Source organism: Solanum tuberosum, unplaced genomic scaffold (genome assembly GCF_000226075.1).
Source record: "Solanum tuberosum cultivar DM 1-3 516 R44 unplaced genomic scaffold, SolTub_3.0 scf00058, whole genome shotgun sequence".
Taxonomy (NCBI): domain Eukaryota; kingdom Viridiplantae; phylum Streptophyta; class Magnoliopsida; order Solanales; family Solanaceae; genus Solanum; species Solanum tuberosum.
In genome coordinates this window covers 544995-560438 of record NW_006238982.1, presented here as the reverse complement: position 1 = coordinate 560438, position 15444 = coordinate 544995, and the positions used below count along the sequence as shown (strand labels likewise).

The window sequence follows — 15444 nt, the reverse complement described above, 5'->3', positions numbered from 1 at the left end:
CCCTTGATCATACAATGTTAAACGAGAAACCAATTTTCTCTTCATTTTAAGTGTGTCATTCTCTTCATGTTTTATCTAGTGAAATAATGTATTTTTCATGTAGCAACGTATCAACAAAAGTATAGTAAGATAGAGGTAAAGAAAATAACACAATCAAATGATTTATTTTCACTCTTAGTTTTTATATTTGTATTTTGGTCCATAATAATTAAATTAATCATCAAAGTGGATTTTAATGGGTACGTCCTAGTTTATACTAAAATTGTACAATATATCTCTAATTTAGATAGAGATGACTTGGCAATGATTACCTGGAATATATATATATCTCTTCTACCTTTATACATACTATTGTTGTAAAATTTTATGCAAAATAATTTCACGAAAAGCGTTATTTATAAGCTCATGAAAAGCATACTCAAATTTCTCTCCTTCAAAAATATTTATTTTTGACTTTCTCATCACTTCAAGAAAATTCTTATTAATTTTTTTGTAACTCTTGTAACACCTAGGATGATGTCATCCTAGTCTTTCAAAGATTGCAATGAGATTCCTTTTCAAATTTTCCTACTTCTTACTTTGTTGAAAAGGCAGAAAGGAGCCGCTTTCTCGAGTGAGAGTTCTTTTGTGGGGTTAGTTTGACTGTCCTCATTCAAGTTTGTAGGCGTGCGAGTAAGAGGGTAGTAGGCGAAATTTTATGAATTGAATGGGACTTCAGCTTCGACAATCGTATTCTCTCTTCAGCAAATAAGGTGGAGTGCGCAAGGCAGAGAAGACAGGAAAACACAAGCTCAAACTTTAGATGAAAAAGTCATCTTAATTCTAAATTTTTTTAAAAATCAGATTAAACCATGACTTTGATGTCAAGCTTTTAGTTGTTGAGAAGGTTTCCCAAAAGTGATTTATAATGTGTATCCAATAAAATTTACATGTAAATCAGATATAAAGATATGTTGCGGAAAATTATAAATTATTAGCATACTTTCACATTAAAAAAAGTAAACAGAGAAGAAAAATAAATAAGAATATAATGAGATTCAGACAATCCTAATCCTCGTAACAAAAATAAATACAATTTTCGCTATAAATAAAAAAGGATTGTACATTACAATCATTATTATAAATCACAAGTAATTCCTTCTTAATCCTATAAGGAATAGTTTTCCTAAGTTTTCAAATTAACCTATTAAAAAATTTGATATAATTAAGATTTATAAAATTCAAGACACAAGCAAGAAGTATTAATCAAGCATTTTACTTTATCTATCACTCGAGTCACATCACACCACTATACTTTTCAAGCCACAACCAATTAACATAAGTTCAAATTCCAATAATCAAATTGCACTTAACTAATAGTGAGTATGCATAACATCAATTAGAGAAATTGGAAAATAAATTGAAGAAAACAAAAACAAGACAATTTTATTCATGAATTTTAATATTAGCAACCAAGATCAAAAGTGCTAATTGTCTAGCAATTGGTTACACATCCCAAAAGTCATAAAAATGATTACAAAAAATAGGTAAATCATACTATTACTTTATTAGTAAATTAGTAATAAACTCAAAACAAACGAAAATAATAATTACTAATTTGGTCTAGTGCAATCGAATCGGATCTCACCCTGGTTTCCGGTCAAAACCCCGACCCGACCCAAATTTGTCATGGCTGTGGCAAATGCTTGTTTGAATGCATCATTATTAGAAGCAAAAAAGTTGACAGTATTTCTTGATCTTGAATCAGTGAAAAGAATTTGATCAGAGACAAATAGACCTTTTCCTTGTTGGAGGTTCTTATAATAAGCATTATCAAAAGTATTTGGTGTAGTTGGATCCATGTTAATAGCAATTCTCGGGTCGACCCGTAATGGACACATTTGCTTCAATTGTGCCACGTAAGCTTTGTTTAGGGTCGGGTCAACACTGCTCTTTGGGTTGAAATTGTAGAGCCTCTTGGAAACACGGTTGCAATGAGAGAAACCAAGGGTATGTGCACCTATATATCAAAAAAAATACTTACTTTAGCAATCCGTCTCAATTTAAGTGTTTTAGTTTGACTGAATATGAAGTTTGAAAAATAGAGGTAAGATTTTTGAATCTTAAGATCTTAAATTAAAGAAATGTGTGATCTTTGAAATTTTGTGGTGTGAGGTAGAATGTATAAAAATATATATTAGAAAAGGTATAATACATAAAATTGTCATTTAACTTGACTTCGTTTCACATTTATGTCCTCCAACTTTGAGTGTGCATAAGTAAATACTTAAACTTGTATAAAGTTGAATAAGTAGACACATCAGTCATATGTGGCATTAGGACACCACGTAAGATGCAATTTATCATGTTGGATGTCACGTAGGACGTGTGTGTCTGTTTGTCCAACTTTATATAAATTTAAGTGTCTACTTGTGCATAACCAAAATTGGAGGACATAAATGTGAGCTAAGAGAAAGTTAAAGAACATATATTTATGTATTATATCAATAGAAAAACTTACTAAATAGTATACAAAGAGATCAGTCCAAAAAGAGAAAGTAAGACGGTTAAATTAGGACATGAGAACGAGTACCTGATAATGCAATCATATCAGTTTGGCTAAGGCCACGTCTGGCAAACATGGTATTGAGCTGATCTAGGTTGAATCCTTCACCTGGAAGTTGATGTTGGACTGAGGTTAAGGTTGAAATTTTCCCATCACGACGGCCCAACTCCACTGGATAAAATGGGCCTCCAGTCTACAATTATATAGGGAATATTCATACAACTTAAATAAGGTAAAAGAAAAAATAAGAAGGGGAAAACCATCTATATACGAAATCAAGCAGTGTTTTTACTGAAACACGGTATGTTCCTCCTTGATGTCATCACAATATATATAATGGTATCAAGGAGTACTGAAGCAGTGTTTTTTCCTCTTTGATACCATCAGAATTTGATGGTATCAAGTAATAAACGCACATTAGTAGGAATAATTTACCATAGCAACGACTTCTCTAGTGGCCAAAGCTAAAATATCCGCACAAGATACTTTGTTACGGCATTTAGAGTCACTGTCCACAGCTGCTTTGGCTTTGACAACAGTGTCAAACCCATCACCTGCTAATGAAAGATTATCTGGATGGTCCTTCTCTGCTTTTCCATTTGGTGATGCCAATAGCATTGATGCATCACAACCCTAAATTTTTCATCACACAATAATAAACGTCTGGTTTTTCGATATGCAAAGAGGCAGGGGAAGGGGAAGGGGAAATTGTTGTAATTGAGACAATTCGAATGGATAATATGAATTTGGAAACGTACCCTAACAAAGCAATCATGAAAAAAGAGTCGGAGAGTTGCTGGAGCCGTAACAAAAGTCTGTTGAAATTTCAGTCTAACTGCAGAACGAACCAATGACTCAACATTTGGACATGTATTTTTGTAGAAGTCTGTTTTCAATTGACCAAATGCAATACTACTAACACTTAGAAACAAAAACAGAACAAACAACAAAATACTACTCTTTTTTTTATTCTCCATTTCTTTTTTCCTCTTGAGATATTAATCTGATGATTTTATGGGTTGTATTTATACTAAGTATATATAGAAATATATCCAAGTGGGAAGTTAAATTAAAGTTGGACTTTGGCTAAATACACCCTGGCCATTTGTTCAATGAGATTGTGCTTGAGTTATGGTGAGTTTTTTTTTTTTCATTATCATTCTTTTATCACTAAAGTTAATTATGAGTAGCACAGTATTTTTATATGGTGGATTAGAGAATGGCAGATCATTAGAAATAGAATAAAATAATACTACTCCTTAATTGCAGGTATTACATTGTTTTGTATTTTATTTTTTTTATAAAATAAGAAAAGAGATCTAAGTGTGTTTGGTAGGAAAGAAAAATGTTTTCCTAAAAAATAATTGAGCTCTTTTTTTTTTTTACTTATTTTCTAGTATTTGATAAGCAAGTAAAAAATTAATATTTCAAGAACAATTATATATAAGCTAACAAAATATTATGAGGTTGGGATGTGGTGGGGGAGTGGGGTGGAGGTGGAGGGGTGGAATGTTCAAGAGTTCAGGATTTCGATAAGATGAGTGCATGATTACGTAAAAATGCATCTTAAATATAAATTTTATCAGTTTGATTTTTAGGTTCTTAATATCAACCATTAAATTTTAAAATTTATAGGTAAAAAATATATAATACTACTAGTTTTAAATTCTAATACACACATTTAATTTAATTATATAAAAAATTTATCATGCTAAAAAATTTTATGTAACACACTTAAATTTTTTGAAAGATTAAAGAAAAAAAAACAAAAGAAAAATTAATTGAAATGCCAAAAGTGTAACTGATAACCACTTGGGAGGTGTTATTCAAAACACAAGATAGATATAAGATTTAAATTTATATTCTCACCTAGAGAGGCGCACTCAATCATCATCGTATTATTATATGATACTTTGAACGTGGGTTCACATATCCAGGGGTGACTCAACGTAATTGGGGGCCTAAAGCGAAATTACAATTCAATGCCTAAAATATAAACAAACTCCGTATACGTATTTATTCAAATTTTACTTTTCTTACATTATTTAGATGAAAATTATTAGTATTTAATATTGTAGTTTTAGGTAAGATTTTATCAACTCAACATTGAAAAACATCCTTTCAGTGAGGTAATTATTATAAGAATTGTTAACATAATTTTATAAGTAATAAGTTGACAAATATTAAATAAAGATAAGAGTTAGAACCATAGAATCTTAAGAAGTTGATGACTTGGTATACCCCATTTTAATATGCTTGTCGTAATGCTTGAAACTAAAATTTAAAAACAAATACTTTTCACTATTAATTCTTATTTTTAACAAAGTACAAAAGATGTTAAAGTGGGGTAAAATAATATATTTTTTAAAATATTATACTTTTTATCATAAATAATCCATTTTTTCTATAAAAAAAAAATGTAACACGTAATTTATGCTTGATAAAAATTTGGGGGCATAAGGCATAAGCTTTATTTTACAAAGCATAGAATCGCCTTGCACACATCTATATTTAAATATTTTTAAAAAAAAATACAACATTACTATATATGATCTAGAGAGGGGAGTATGTGTTCATGTGAACCCGCGGCACCCCTCTAGATGCTCCCCTGGGTGGGGGTGGAGGGGTGGAATGTTTTAGAGATGGGGGGTTGGGGACATTGATTGAATTGGGAGGAGACAATGAACTTGAAAATTACTTTTCGTATTTGTTTTTCTTATTTTCATTAGGAAATCATTTTAAGAAAATTATTTTCCTAAAAATATTTTGAACAACCAAACATGAAAATTAGAGACATTTTTATTTTCCCGGTACCAAAACACAAAAGGTAATACCAAAGACGTGTCCTAGAATAATTTGTTTTACAAATATATTACCAATATATTGTTTTATTTTAAACTATTAGGTGGTACATTTTTATTTTTTTTGTGTATATCAAAATTAAAACAATGTCATTCACCATTAGAAATAACTTAACTTGAGATTTTTCCTTTTTATCTTTAGTAAAATAATTTACAATCACATAACTATCTAAAATTTACTTTAAATCATAAAATGTCATTCACCATTAGAAATAACTTAGCTTGAGATTTTCCTTTTTTATCTTTGGTAAAATAATTTACAATCACATAACTATCTAAAATTTACTTTAAATCATAAATTTTGATAATCTTTCTTTTTTTTTCTTAAAATTTTATACCAAGTAAAATGGTGACGCATGAATTAGGACGGAATACTTAATTAGAATATTTCAAATGAACGTTATAACATCTTCCGGCAATAATAGTAAAATATATATACCCTCTATCTCAAATTATAATGGCTTGATTTGAAGTATAAAGGTCAAATTAATTAATTTAATATGAATTCGGATATAACATCTTCAAGTTTCTTTGAAATAATTTTAAATATATAGAAATTAAATAAAACATACCATAAGTAACAATAATTAGTAACTAAAATTTTAATAAATATGTTACAATAATTAATAACTAAAAGTATTTCTAATAATTATGATTAAAGAAAATATTTTTTAATTAATAAAATAATAATATAAAATAAAACAAAGAGAGTAGTACCGTTACTTGTCTTGACCTTACGCACCAATCACCATGCCTTGAGTGCACCAAGAAGAAACTTTAAATGACAGTTTTTTCTGGAAATACTAAATAGTACTCCCGGTCCCTAATTACTTATCCACTTTTGAATTGACACACCTATTAAGAAATTAATTAATGACATAGTAAGTTTACCATTTTATCCCTATTAATTATGAAGTGGATGAAAAGTTCTGCATTTTTCAAAATAATTAGTCATTTAATTGAGGGTATAATAGGTAAAAAAAAAATTGTTTTTTCTTGATTTGTCAAAATGGACAAGTAATTATGGACAACTATAAAAGAAAAAATAAACAAGTAATTAGGGACAGAGGCAGTAATACCGTCTATTTTTACTTGTCCACTCTACTATTTAGGGTTGTCCAATAATACTTGTCTAATTTATAAAATTAATAAATAATTTATCATATTAAGTCTATTTTATCCATACTATTAAATATTATTCAATTTTCAACGTTTAGATGACTTATACTCCCTCTGTCCCTAATTACTTGTCCACTTTTAAATTTGACACACTATTAAGAAAATAATTAATGACATAGTAAGTTTACCATTTTATCCCTATTAATTATGAAATGGATGAAAAGTTCTATATTTTTCTAAAATAATTAGTCATTTAATTTGAGGGTATAATAGATAAAAAGAATTTGTCCTTTCTTGATTTGTCAAAATGGACAAGTAATTAAGGACAACTATAAAAGAAAAAGTGAACAAGTAATTAGGGACAGAGGGAGTATTTAATAGGGGTGATTTGATAAAATTAACCTTTTCATATGTTGCTTCTTAATCTATATGTCAAATCAATAGTTGACAATTATTGTTTAATAGAGAGGATTATTTTATATACACTTCTAAGTTAAAATACATGTAACATATCGACTTAAACTTTGATGTAACATATACCTTTTACATCACACCAAATGTTCTACTACTGCCTACTTTAGTTTATTTTCTTCTTCCCATTAGTATTGATTTATAAGAATACTACTAGCCAAATTAAGTTTAATTAAATACCTCCCCTATAAAATGTTAAGGTGAAACAAGTACTCTTTGTGTTTTCTATTAATCCTGTGGAGTTCATTCAATGTCAAAATAATGGACTATCTTTGTTGAATATATTGTCTGGAGATGGACACAATCGATTTTTCACAATTTAAATTTTATTATATCAAATTAAGAATTCGTTTCGGTCTTATAATCATAATCACTTACTCATTGCTTGTTTCAGCAAAACTCTTTACTTAACACTCACTCTTGTTTGTTCTCCCACTTTCTTTCTTGTTTTCTTACTTTGTTACTTACTTCAATGAACCACCTCTATTTATAGGTGGTGATGGAACAATCTAGCTAAAGATATTTTCTACTTAATTTTAGAATGTTCCTCCATCTACTAAGTTCTAGAATTACCCTTTCTAGAATATTTCTAGATTTTTCTCTCTAAAATACTCATTCTAGAGATCTTTCTTTATTTCTTTACCACTCTTGAAATGTTTTGAATATTAATTAAGTTGGTGATAAATTCTTAACACTCCCCTTCAACACCAACTTAATTTTTTGTTTGTGTCCGTTGTGGGCAATTCTTAGAACTTTGCAAGCATCATGATGTACATGCCTTTGAGGATCTCCACCTTCGATGAATTATTTCAGACCCTACTCTTTAAAGCTTCTTCGAATGTAGTAGCATCTTTGATATGACCCACCTCTACTAATGCTGCATCTATATACTTGCCTTCTGGACATTTCAGCCTTGTAGACCTCGTTTGTAGTGGTTGTAATGCTTTATGAACTTTTTCTTGCAACACATCTGAAGTTTTACAAGCTCCAGTTTGCCATAAGCTTTTTTTTCCTTTTGTGGAGATACCTCTAATTTGGATTCTCTTCTTACCTCTTGGCCGTTTGTTTCTATCTTGTTCTTCTCTTCTTCTTTTTTTTCAAATTTTTGTAGCTCTTGCTTCAATTTCCTTGAATCTGGTAGGGAGATTTCGTTGTACCATCATGTTGGTGCTTCACCAAATACCACATAAGTTGTCTCGGCAGACATGGCATATATTGACTATAATCTTCTTCCCTTCATGACTGGCAAGCTTGTTGCTTTCAAGCTTTGATATACCTTAACGTCATTCGACTCGAACACAACATAGTTTCTTAAACCTGTTAATTGTGACACAAATAATGTGGTAGATATTTTGAAGTTCCACTTATCTTAAGCTATGATGAGGCATGAATACCGTTGTAGACATTGAAATCTTGTTGGACTCTACAAGACGCGTTCAATTCTAGTTGGGACTCTACAATATGTGTTCAATTCCAATTAGGATTCTTGGAGGCTAAACCCTAAACCCTAGTTCATGCATATATTAAGGGTATTATATTCTCTTGAAAAGGCATCTCGAATATTCCACAAAAGTCATGAAATATTCATATAGAGGTAAAATCTAAATCATCCTAGTTCGAGAAATACGCCACTAATGGCCCTCGAATCATAGATAAATCTCAGGAGAGTAGAATCAAGGGAGGAACAAAATTGTACTCACACTATTATCAATAAAATATTCATGTTTCTTTAGATTTTATTTGTGTGGTTTATTTATTTTTCATATGTTTAAAATTTGTTGCAAACAAATTGGCACGCCCAGTGGGACCAAATCTACCCTTTATCTCTTCTCTTATAAATAAAATCTGAAAATCTAAAGCTGGGAAGGTGGTAGAATGAGTACTTCAAGCCTCGTCTTTAAGTTTCATTAAGTCTACACTCCGACAAGCCTTGAAGCAGGGGGAATTTTTAGACATTGAAATTTTGTTGGACTCTACAAGACGTGTTCAATTCTAGTTGGGACTCTACAATATGTGTTCAATTCCAATTAGGATTCTTGGAAGCTAAACCCTAAACCCTAGTTCATGTCTATATAAAGGGTACTATATTCCCTTGAAAAGACATCTCAAATATTCCACGAAAGTCATGGAATATTCATATAGAGGTAAAATCTAAATCATCCTAGTTCGAGAAATATGCCACTAACAGCCATTGAATCATGGATAAATCTTAGGAGATTAGGATCAAGGGAGGAACAAAATTGTACCTGCACTATTATCAATAAAATATTCTTGTTTCTTCAGATTTTATTTGTGCGGTTTATTTATTTTCCATATGCTTAAAATATTTTGCAAACAACTGTCTTGTCAATCTTGTGAGTTATTGGCATTCTTGAATTATTTGCAGTCACTACTACTCGACCACCTTTATATTCACTCATGTTAATAAGCTTTTCCTCATCACCAGTCACATGATTGGAACAACCCAAATGAACAATCCAATTATGTTCATAATCAATTAGTTTCTCACTACTAGTTGCAAGTGCAAGCTCATCTTCTTTGTTAGAGTGATAGGTGACAAGTTTCTCTTATTGATTGCTTTCTTCAACTACATAAGATGTCTCAAAATCTCATTCTTGTTGTTATTGTTGTTAGTGGTTTTGAGAAGAAGTAGCTACATTACCTTTAACTTTCTTGTATCAGCAGTCTCTGGGTAATGTCCTTTCTTTCCACAATTGAAGCACCTCTCCATTTGATAGTTGTTGAAGCCTTTCGCCTGCTTGTTTAATCGTTGACTTCTTTGATATTGATTCTTTTAGTCTCCCCCTGACCATGAGCTTCTCTCCGCTTCTCGATATTTATAATATTGTCTTTTGTTGAATAGGTCATTATCTTCATCTTTAAGAAGACTTGATAATGACTTCTCCATGTCTTCTTCTTTTGCCAACAAATTTTCTAACTCAGGTAAAGTTTGTTCTGTGGCCCACCCCCGTGTGGTTATAATTATACCTTTGTACTTCGGTCTTAGACGATGAACAATTATTCTCCTCATTCTTGTCTTTGTGATAGCATATTCTCTATCTAATTTTGATATTTCATCAGATAGAGATTTGATCTTTGAGAAGTATTGACTGATTATCATATTTTGTTATGAGATCGATAAAAGAACATTTTCAAAAAATTTTATCTTGCATCATTTTTCTCTGTGAAAATCGTCGTTAGTGTGTCCCAAGCTTCTTTGGGTATCCTGGAATTCTTAATTCGTTGCAAGAACGCATCCTCAATTGTTACAGTGAGAACAAACATGATATTTCCAGCTGACCTTCCACATTTTTACTATTTCAGCATCTGTTGGTGGTGTGGTGTCTGGTCAATCAATGATATTCCATAATTCTTGGCAGAGAAAGTAATATTGTATACTTGTGCTCCATGATCCGTAGTTACTTGCGTTGAGTTTCTCAACGCTATTAAGAGTGCTTGTGAAATCTACCATTGATAAGTGTCTCAGGACTTGTAGCGTCTGACAATAGCTTGTAAGATCTTCTTTGAGTTGCTACCTCACTCTTATCCACCAGGTTCTGATACTACTTGTTGAATATTTATTTGTGGAGATGGACATAATCAATTTTTCATAACTTAAATTTTATTATATCAAAGTAAGAACTCGCTCCAGTGTTACAATCTTGATCACTCACTTGTTGTTTGCTTTATCAACGTTTTTTACTTAGCACTCACTCATGTTTGCTCTCTTACTTTCTTTCTTGCTTTCTCACTTAGTTACTTACTTAAATGAACCACCTCTATTTATAAGTGGTGATGGAACAATCTAGCTAAAGATATTTTCTACTTAATTAGAATGTTCCTCCAACAACCAAGTTCTAGAATTGCCCTTTCTAGAACATTTCTAGATTTTTCTCTCTAGAACACTCATCCTAGAGATCTTTCTTTATTTTTTTACAACTCTCGAATATTCTAGATTCTTCTTTGAAATGTCTTGGATATTAATTAAGGTTGTGATGAATTCTTAACAGTCTTGAATTCTACAAATCCTAATTTTGATTTGCTAGTTTTTCTTTTCATTTGGTGCTCGAAATATATTTTGGGGTCTTGATTAATACAGATTCACACGTATTTCTTTTCATCTAGTGGTCGAAATATATTTTGGGGTGTTACGTTGACTAATCTGGATTCGCACACGTAAGATTCATTTAAGGTAAAAACTTTTCTTAACAGATTTTTTTCATACGTATAACCGAGACCTTTGATTGGGAGTGTCAAATGGGCGGATTAGATTGAAATTGAAGATATTAAAATGAATTGAAATAGAAATCGGGTTCGGTCATTACAATATGGGATAGTCCAACAGCAAAAGAATGAGACAGGTAGTGACCAAGTGTGCCTCACAATGTTCATTTGTTTAGAAAAAAGACAAACAAAGCGCACATTTAGGGTCTTCCTCAAGCCATGTTACTAGTTAGTGACCGTTTCAACTATAATTAATTCTTTATAGTTTTTTCAAAGACCTACCACTCATCTTTCAAATATAGTAAATTTTTGGCATAATACGTGAATATGTCTTTTAACTTGATTTCATATCTATGTCCTTCAATTTTGGGTGTGCACAAGTAGACACTCAAATTTATATAAAATTGAACAAGTAGACACATGTATCCAGGGGCGTAGCGACCCTTCGGATACCCTTCATTGGAAAATTACACCGTATTTATAAGTAAAATGATACTTTAAATGGTTAAATAACACATTTTGAACACCCTTGATAAACAATAAAGTTTCTTTGCTCAATGGTTTCAGTCGTTTAGCTCAAGCTAAGTCATTTGTGTCCTGCTGTGCGCAGATTCGATTCCCTTGAATGGACTTTTTTTTACATGTTATTTGACTTTTGATTTATTTTCATTAAAAAATTAAATAAATCTAAAAGTAATTACTTAATTTAAAGTTAATAAGAAAATCTTATTTATTTATTTATTTCATAAAGGTACTAAAAGTGAAAAGGCTCCATATATAATTTATTTTAATATAACTCGTTTGATTCTATTCTTTATTTTTCATTTCTCGTTGTTAGTCATCAGAGGTTTGTAAAATCATGAAGCATAAAAGTGATTTCACTCTAAACTAAATTTTCTCTATCTCTTTTTTCTTTGTATGTTCACTTCTTATCAAATAAACGTGAACATTAAAGTTAAACATTATGTAGTTTTGATTTTTTAAAAATTGGTATATTTTTTAATTAAAAAAATTAATCATTAATGTCTCATAGTTTCATATACAAAATTTAAGTGCACCCATTCATTAAATTATTTTTATTAGCTATGAAATTTTTGGACACCCTTTATAAAAATTTCTGACTACAACACTATATGTATACTATGTGGCAATTCACATCCTACCGGCACTCTACGCGTAATATGCCACGTAAGCCAACGTTTTTTTGTGTACCCTTGCATACCTTAATAATTATAACAGAGGTTTCTGATCAATTAATTCTTATTTCCTGATAAAGTAAAGAAACAAACTACTCAATTTTTACATAATGAGCTGCTTTTATTAATGAAATAAAAAGAAGAAACCATTAATGTGTAGTGAAGAAATAAGCACATCTTTTCCTTTATTATCTGAAAAATAAATAAATTGAAGTTTGTTAATGTGTTGAAATTTGTTAGTCAAATTTAACCCAAAAAAAAGTTTGTTAGTCAACCAAACGCATATGAAGTCACGACTATGCATGGCCAACTTGCTCAACATGAAGACGTGTTAAATTAAGACACGAAACTAAGATAAACAATTAGAATTATTGAAGTGAATTATATATATATAAATGCCATGACCAATCATTTGAAATGCACATGCTTTAAGACTTTAACAGTTATAAGAGGATTAACATGAACTTGAAGAAAAGACGTGTAGATTTGATCAAACCAAACATGTTTATTACAACTCACCATATTAACATCAACCTTCCTCCTACAATTACATGACTAGAGCTTTCACTAAATCCCTTATTCCTTCCTTCAATATCACTATATGAACTTTTTAAATTATTGAGTCAGGTTTTATTATTTTAACCTATTATTGTATTTTTCAATAAAAAAAAAATTATTGTTTATATTCTTACTTCATAAGATTTGTCGGACATCCTATCTTTTTGAATTATATTGAGTATGTTATAGTTATTCAATTTACATATGACAACTAAAAAAACTAGACCTCTTTATGAAGTTTGGTTTTAGGCCCCCAAACTTATTGAGACGACCTTGTATGTAGCAAAGCAGTTTTGTCACTTTTATCGGAGGAGAATCTAAGATTTGAAGTTTATTGATTTTTACAATATTCTCAAAATAATAAACAATAATATTAACTGAGCTCACCATCACATAGTTATAAATATTTAATAAATTTCACAATAAAATACATAATCTTTGTAATAATTATTGATTTTTCGAAAACCTATAATGATCTAGATCCACCATTGACTTTCGTATAACCATGCAACAATCAAGAAGTAGTGTGTTTGGAGATTCTTTAGGGACCGATTCAATATGCATAAGTAAATTGAATGAGAATTAACATTTAGGATCTGTTTGGAAAGTCAAATGATAATTAAAATTGGTGTGATTACTAGAGCAATAATTACCTGCCTAATAATTACACGAATTTGACTTCCCTCCATTACAATTTCCTCTCCATTTATTTAAGTACACATTTAGATGAGAAACGTGTATCCTATTTAATTTTTAAAGATCAAGATTATATTTCATTAACAAAAATCATAATCATAATCATAATCATAATCATAATCATATACTTGTTTTCATATTGTTTTTTGTTTCAATTATTATTTTTCTTAATTCTACTTTTTCTATTGAGGAGGCAAATTACTCCACTTTTTAAGTGATTTTTATCCATTGTTATTTTGTAAGATAAACATATTATCTTGAGTGACCTTATTGGAATATAAATAAAAAGATACTCCCTCTCTTTTAATTTATTTGTCCTAAAAAGAGAACTTTTGATCTTGCAGTCTTAAATTAAAAATACATCAAATGTATCAAAACACTCTTTAATCTTGTGATTTTAAATATATCAATATAGTATAGTGTGAAATGGAGACCACAATTTTATTTATCTAAACTGACAATATTTTTATTGATTAGTAGGTTGTGCAAATATTTTCAAGTTATTTCTTGGACACAATATACCAAATAAAAAAAACACAAATATGGCATATGAATCTCCCCAAAAGATGAACAGAAGAGGGCAAAGAAACAGAGGTTTTGTCTATCATTTTGTCAAAAGAGGAGAAACTTACATGTTATATCAAATTTTAGAGACCAAGTACTAAATACAATTGTCGATGCTGACCATCTACCTTAATTCCAGGCATGTATTTATTCGGCGTAAAGGCTAAGAGTCGGTGAAGTGAGTGGAAAACCATGAGTGGCTATGACACCACATCTACCTAAGCCTTCAAACAATAGAGGTGCCAAGTGCACCAGATTTCCAAACCAATTGACACCAAGATATGCAAGTTCAGGCCACTAGACACCGAAAATGTCACTACTCGGTCCAACACCATTCGCAACGTAGAGTGCAATCACATAAGATCCAAACAAACAAGGGTAATAGAGGAAACATAATAACCAGTTGAGATCTATATATACATTTTCAGAACTTGGATCAACTTCTGTGGAGCCTCAAGTGCCCAAAAAAAGGCATTTTGACCCACAGTATACTAGTGTGTGGCAGAAGATTCATATTATACTTGTTTATGACAACAGTTATGATTCTTTTGACAGTCCTTAGACCATGCGCCTTCCTTAAACTGAGATCATACCAAAATATTAGATGACCATTAACCGAAGTATTATTCAACAACTTGGCTACTCAAGAAGTTCACCTTCCAACCCAAGGTATAGAAAATATAAAATAGGACAAGAGTAAAGGGTCTTTGGCAGAGGTCATTGTTGCACTCCAACCATAAATTGCAACAAAGCACCTGCAGCAGCAAAGAAGTAATAAATCTCAACGACTGGAAAAAGTAAGAAGACAATCAAGGACAAAATTAAACAACTATAAAGAACTGGAACCGGAAGATACTACAAACTGTTCAATCTAGAACCATCAGAGAAACTGAGGTAATGATACAACTTTTGTTAATTGGGAATGACACTGATAATATCTAGCAATTACAGTCAACCTCATAACAATACCAACACCTATGATAAAGGTGAATGGGAAGCTATTGACCGCAGTTTACAGACATTAACAAAAATAGCAGAGATTACAGTCAATTTTACAAGATATTGACACAGTTAATCAGAAGAAATACTATTCTGTAGGGCTCACATACACATTGTTTCCCTTTCACCTTTCTGTTAAGAACACACCGCTCATAAACAAAGACGTGTCTGACTCTGAAAATCAACTAAGCCACTCCTCTTCTGACCCCCC

General features: G+C 30.7%; 2 protein-coding genes across 2 annotated transcripts in view; both read right to left on the bottom strand.

The window, feature by feature from the left end:
• Window positions 1-1399: 1399 nt before the first annotated feature.
• On the bottom strand, window positions 1400-3551 carry LOC102581043 (peroxidase 16). The gene is made up of 4 exons (XM_006344472.2): window positions 3304-3551; window positions 2981-3178; window positions 2573-2738; window positions 1400-1999 (listed from the first exon to the last, which is right to left on the bottom strand). The coding sequence occupies exons 1-4, from the start codon at window positions 3520-3522 to the stop codon at window positions 1593-1595; spliced, it is 990 nt and encodes a 329-aa protein (XP_006344534.1). The 5' UTR covers window positions 3523-3551; the 3' UTR covers window positions 1400-1592.
• Window positions 3552-14592: 11041 nt separating this feature from the next.
• The window catches only part of LOC102580708 (putative glucose-6-phosphate 1-epimerase), a 13393-nt gene continuing 12541 nt past the window's right edge, over window positions 14593-15444 (bottom strand). Inside the window, exon 9 of the mRNA XM_006344471.1 lies at window positions 14593-14989. The gene's annotated coding sequence lies outside the window, so the exon portion shown is untranslated. The remainder of the gene's footprint in view (window positions 14990-15444) is intronic.

Bases quoted from the DNA above. Each gene is read 5' to 3' on its own strand.
- LOC102581043 (XM_006344472.2), bottom strand. From the start codon at position 3,522: ATGGAGAATAAAAAAAAGAGTAGTATTTTGTTGTTTGTTCTGTTTTTG. The intron at 2,739-2,980 runs GTAAATTATTCC...ATATAATTGTAG, and splicing joins CTAGAGAAGTCGTTGCTATG to ACTGGAGGCCCATTTTATCC. The intron at 2,000-2,572 runs GTACTCGTTCTC...TTTGATATATAG, and splicing joins TGATATGATTGCATTATCAG to GTGCACATACCCTTGGTTTC.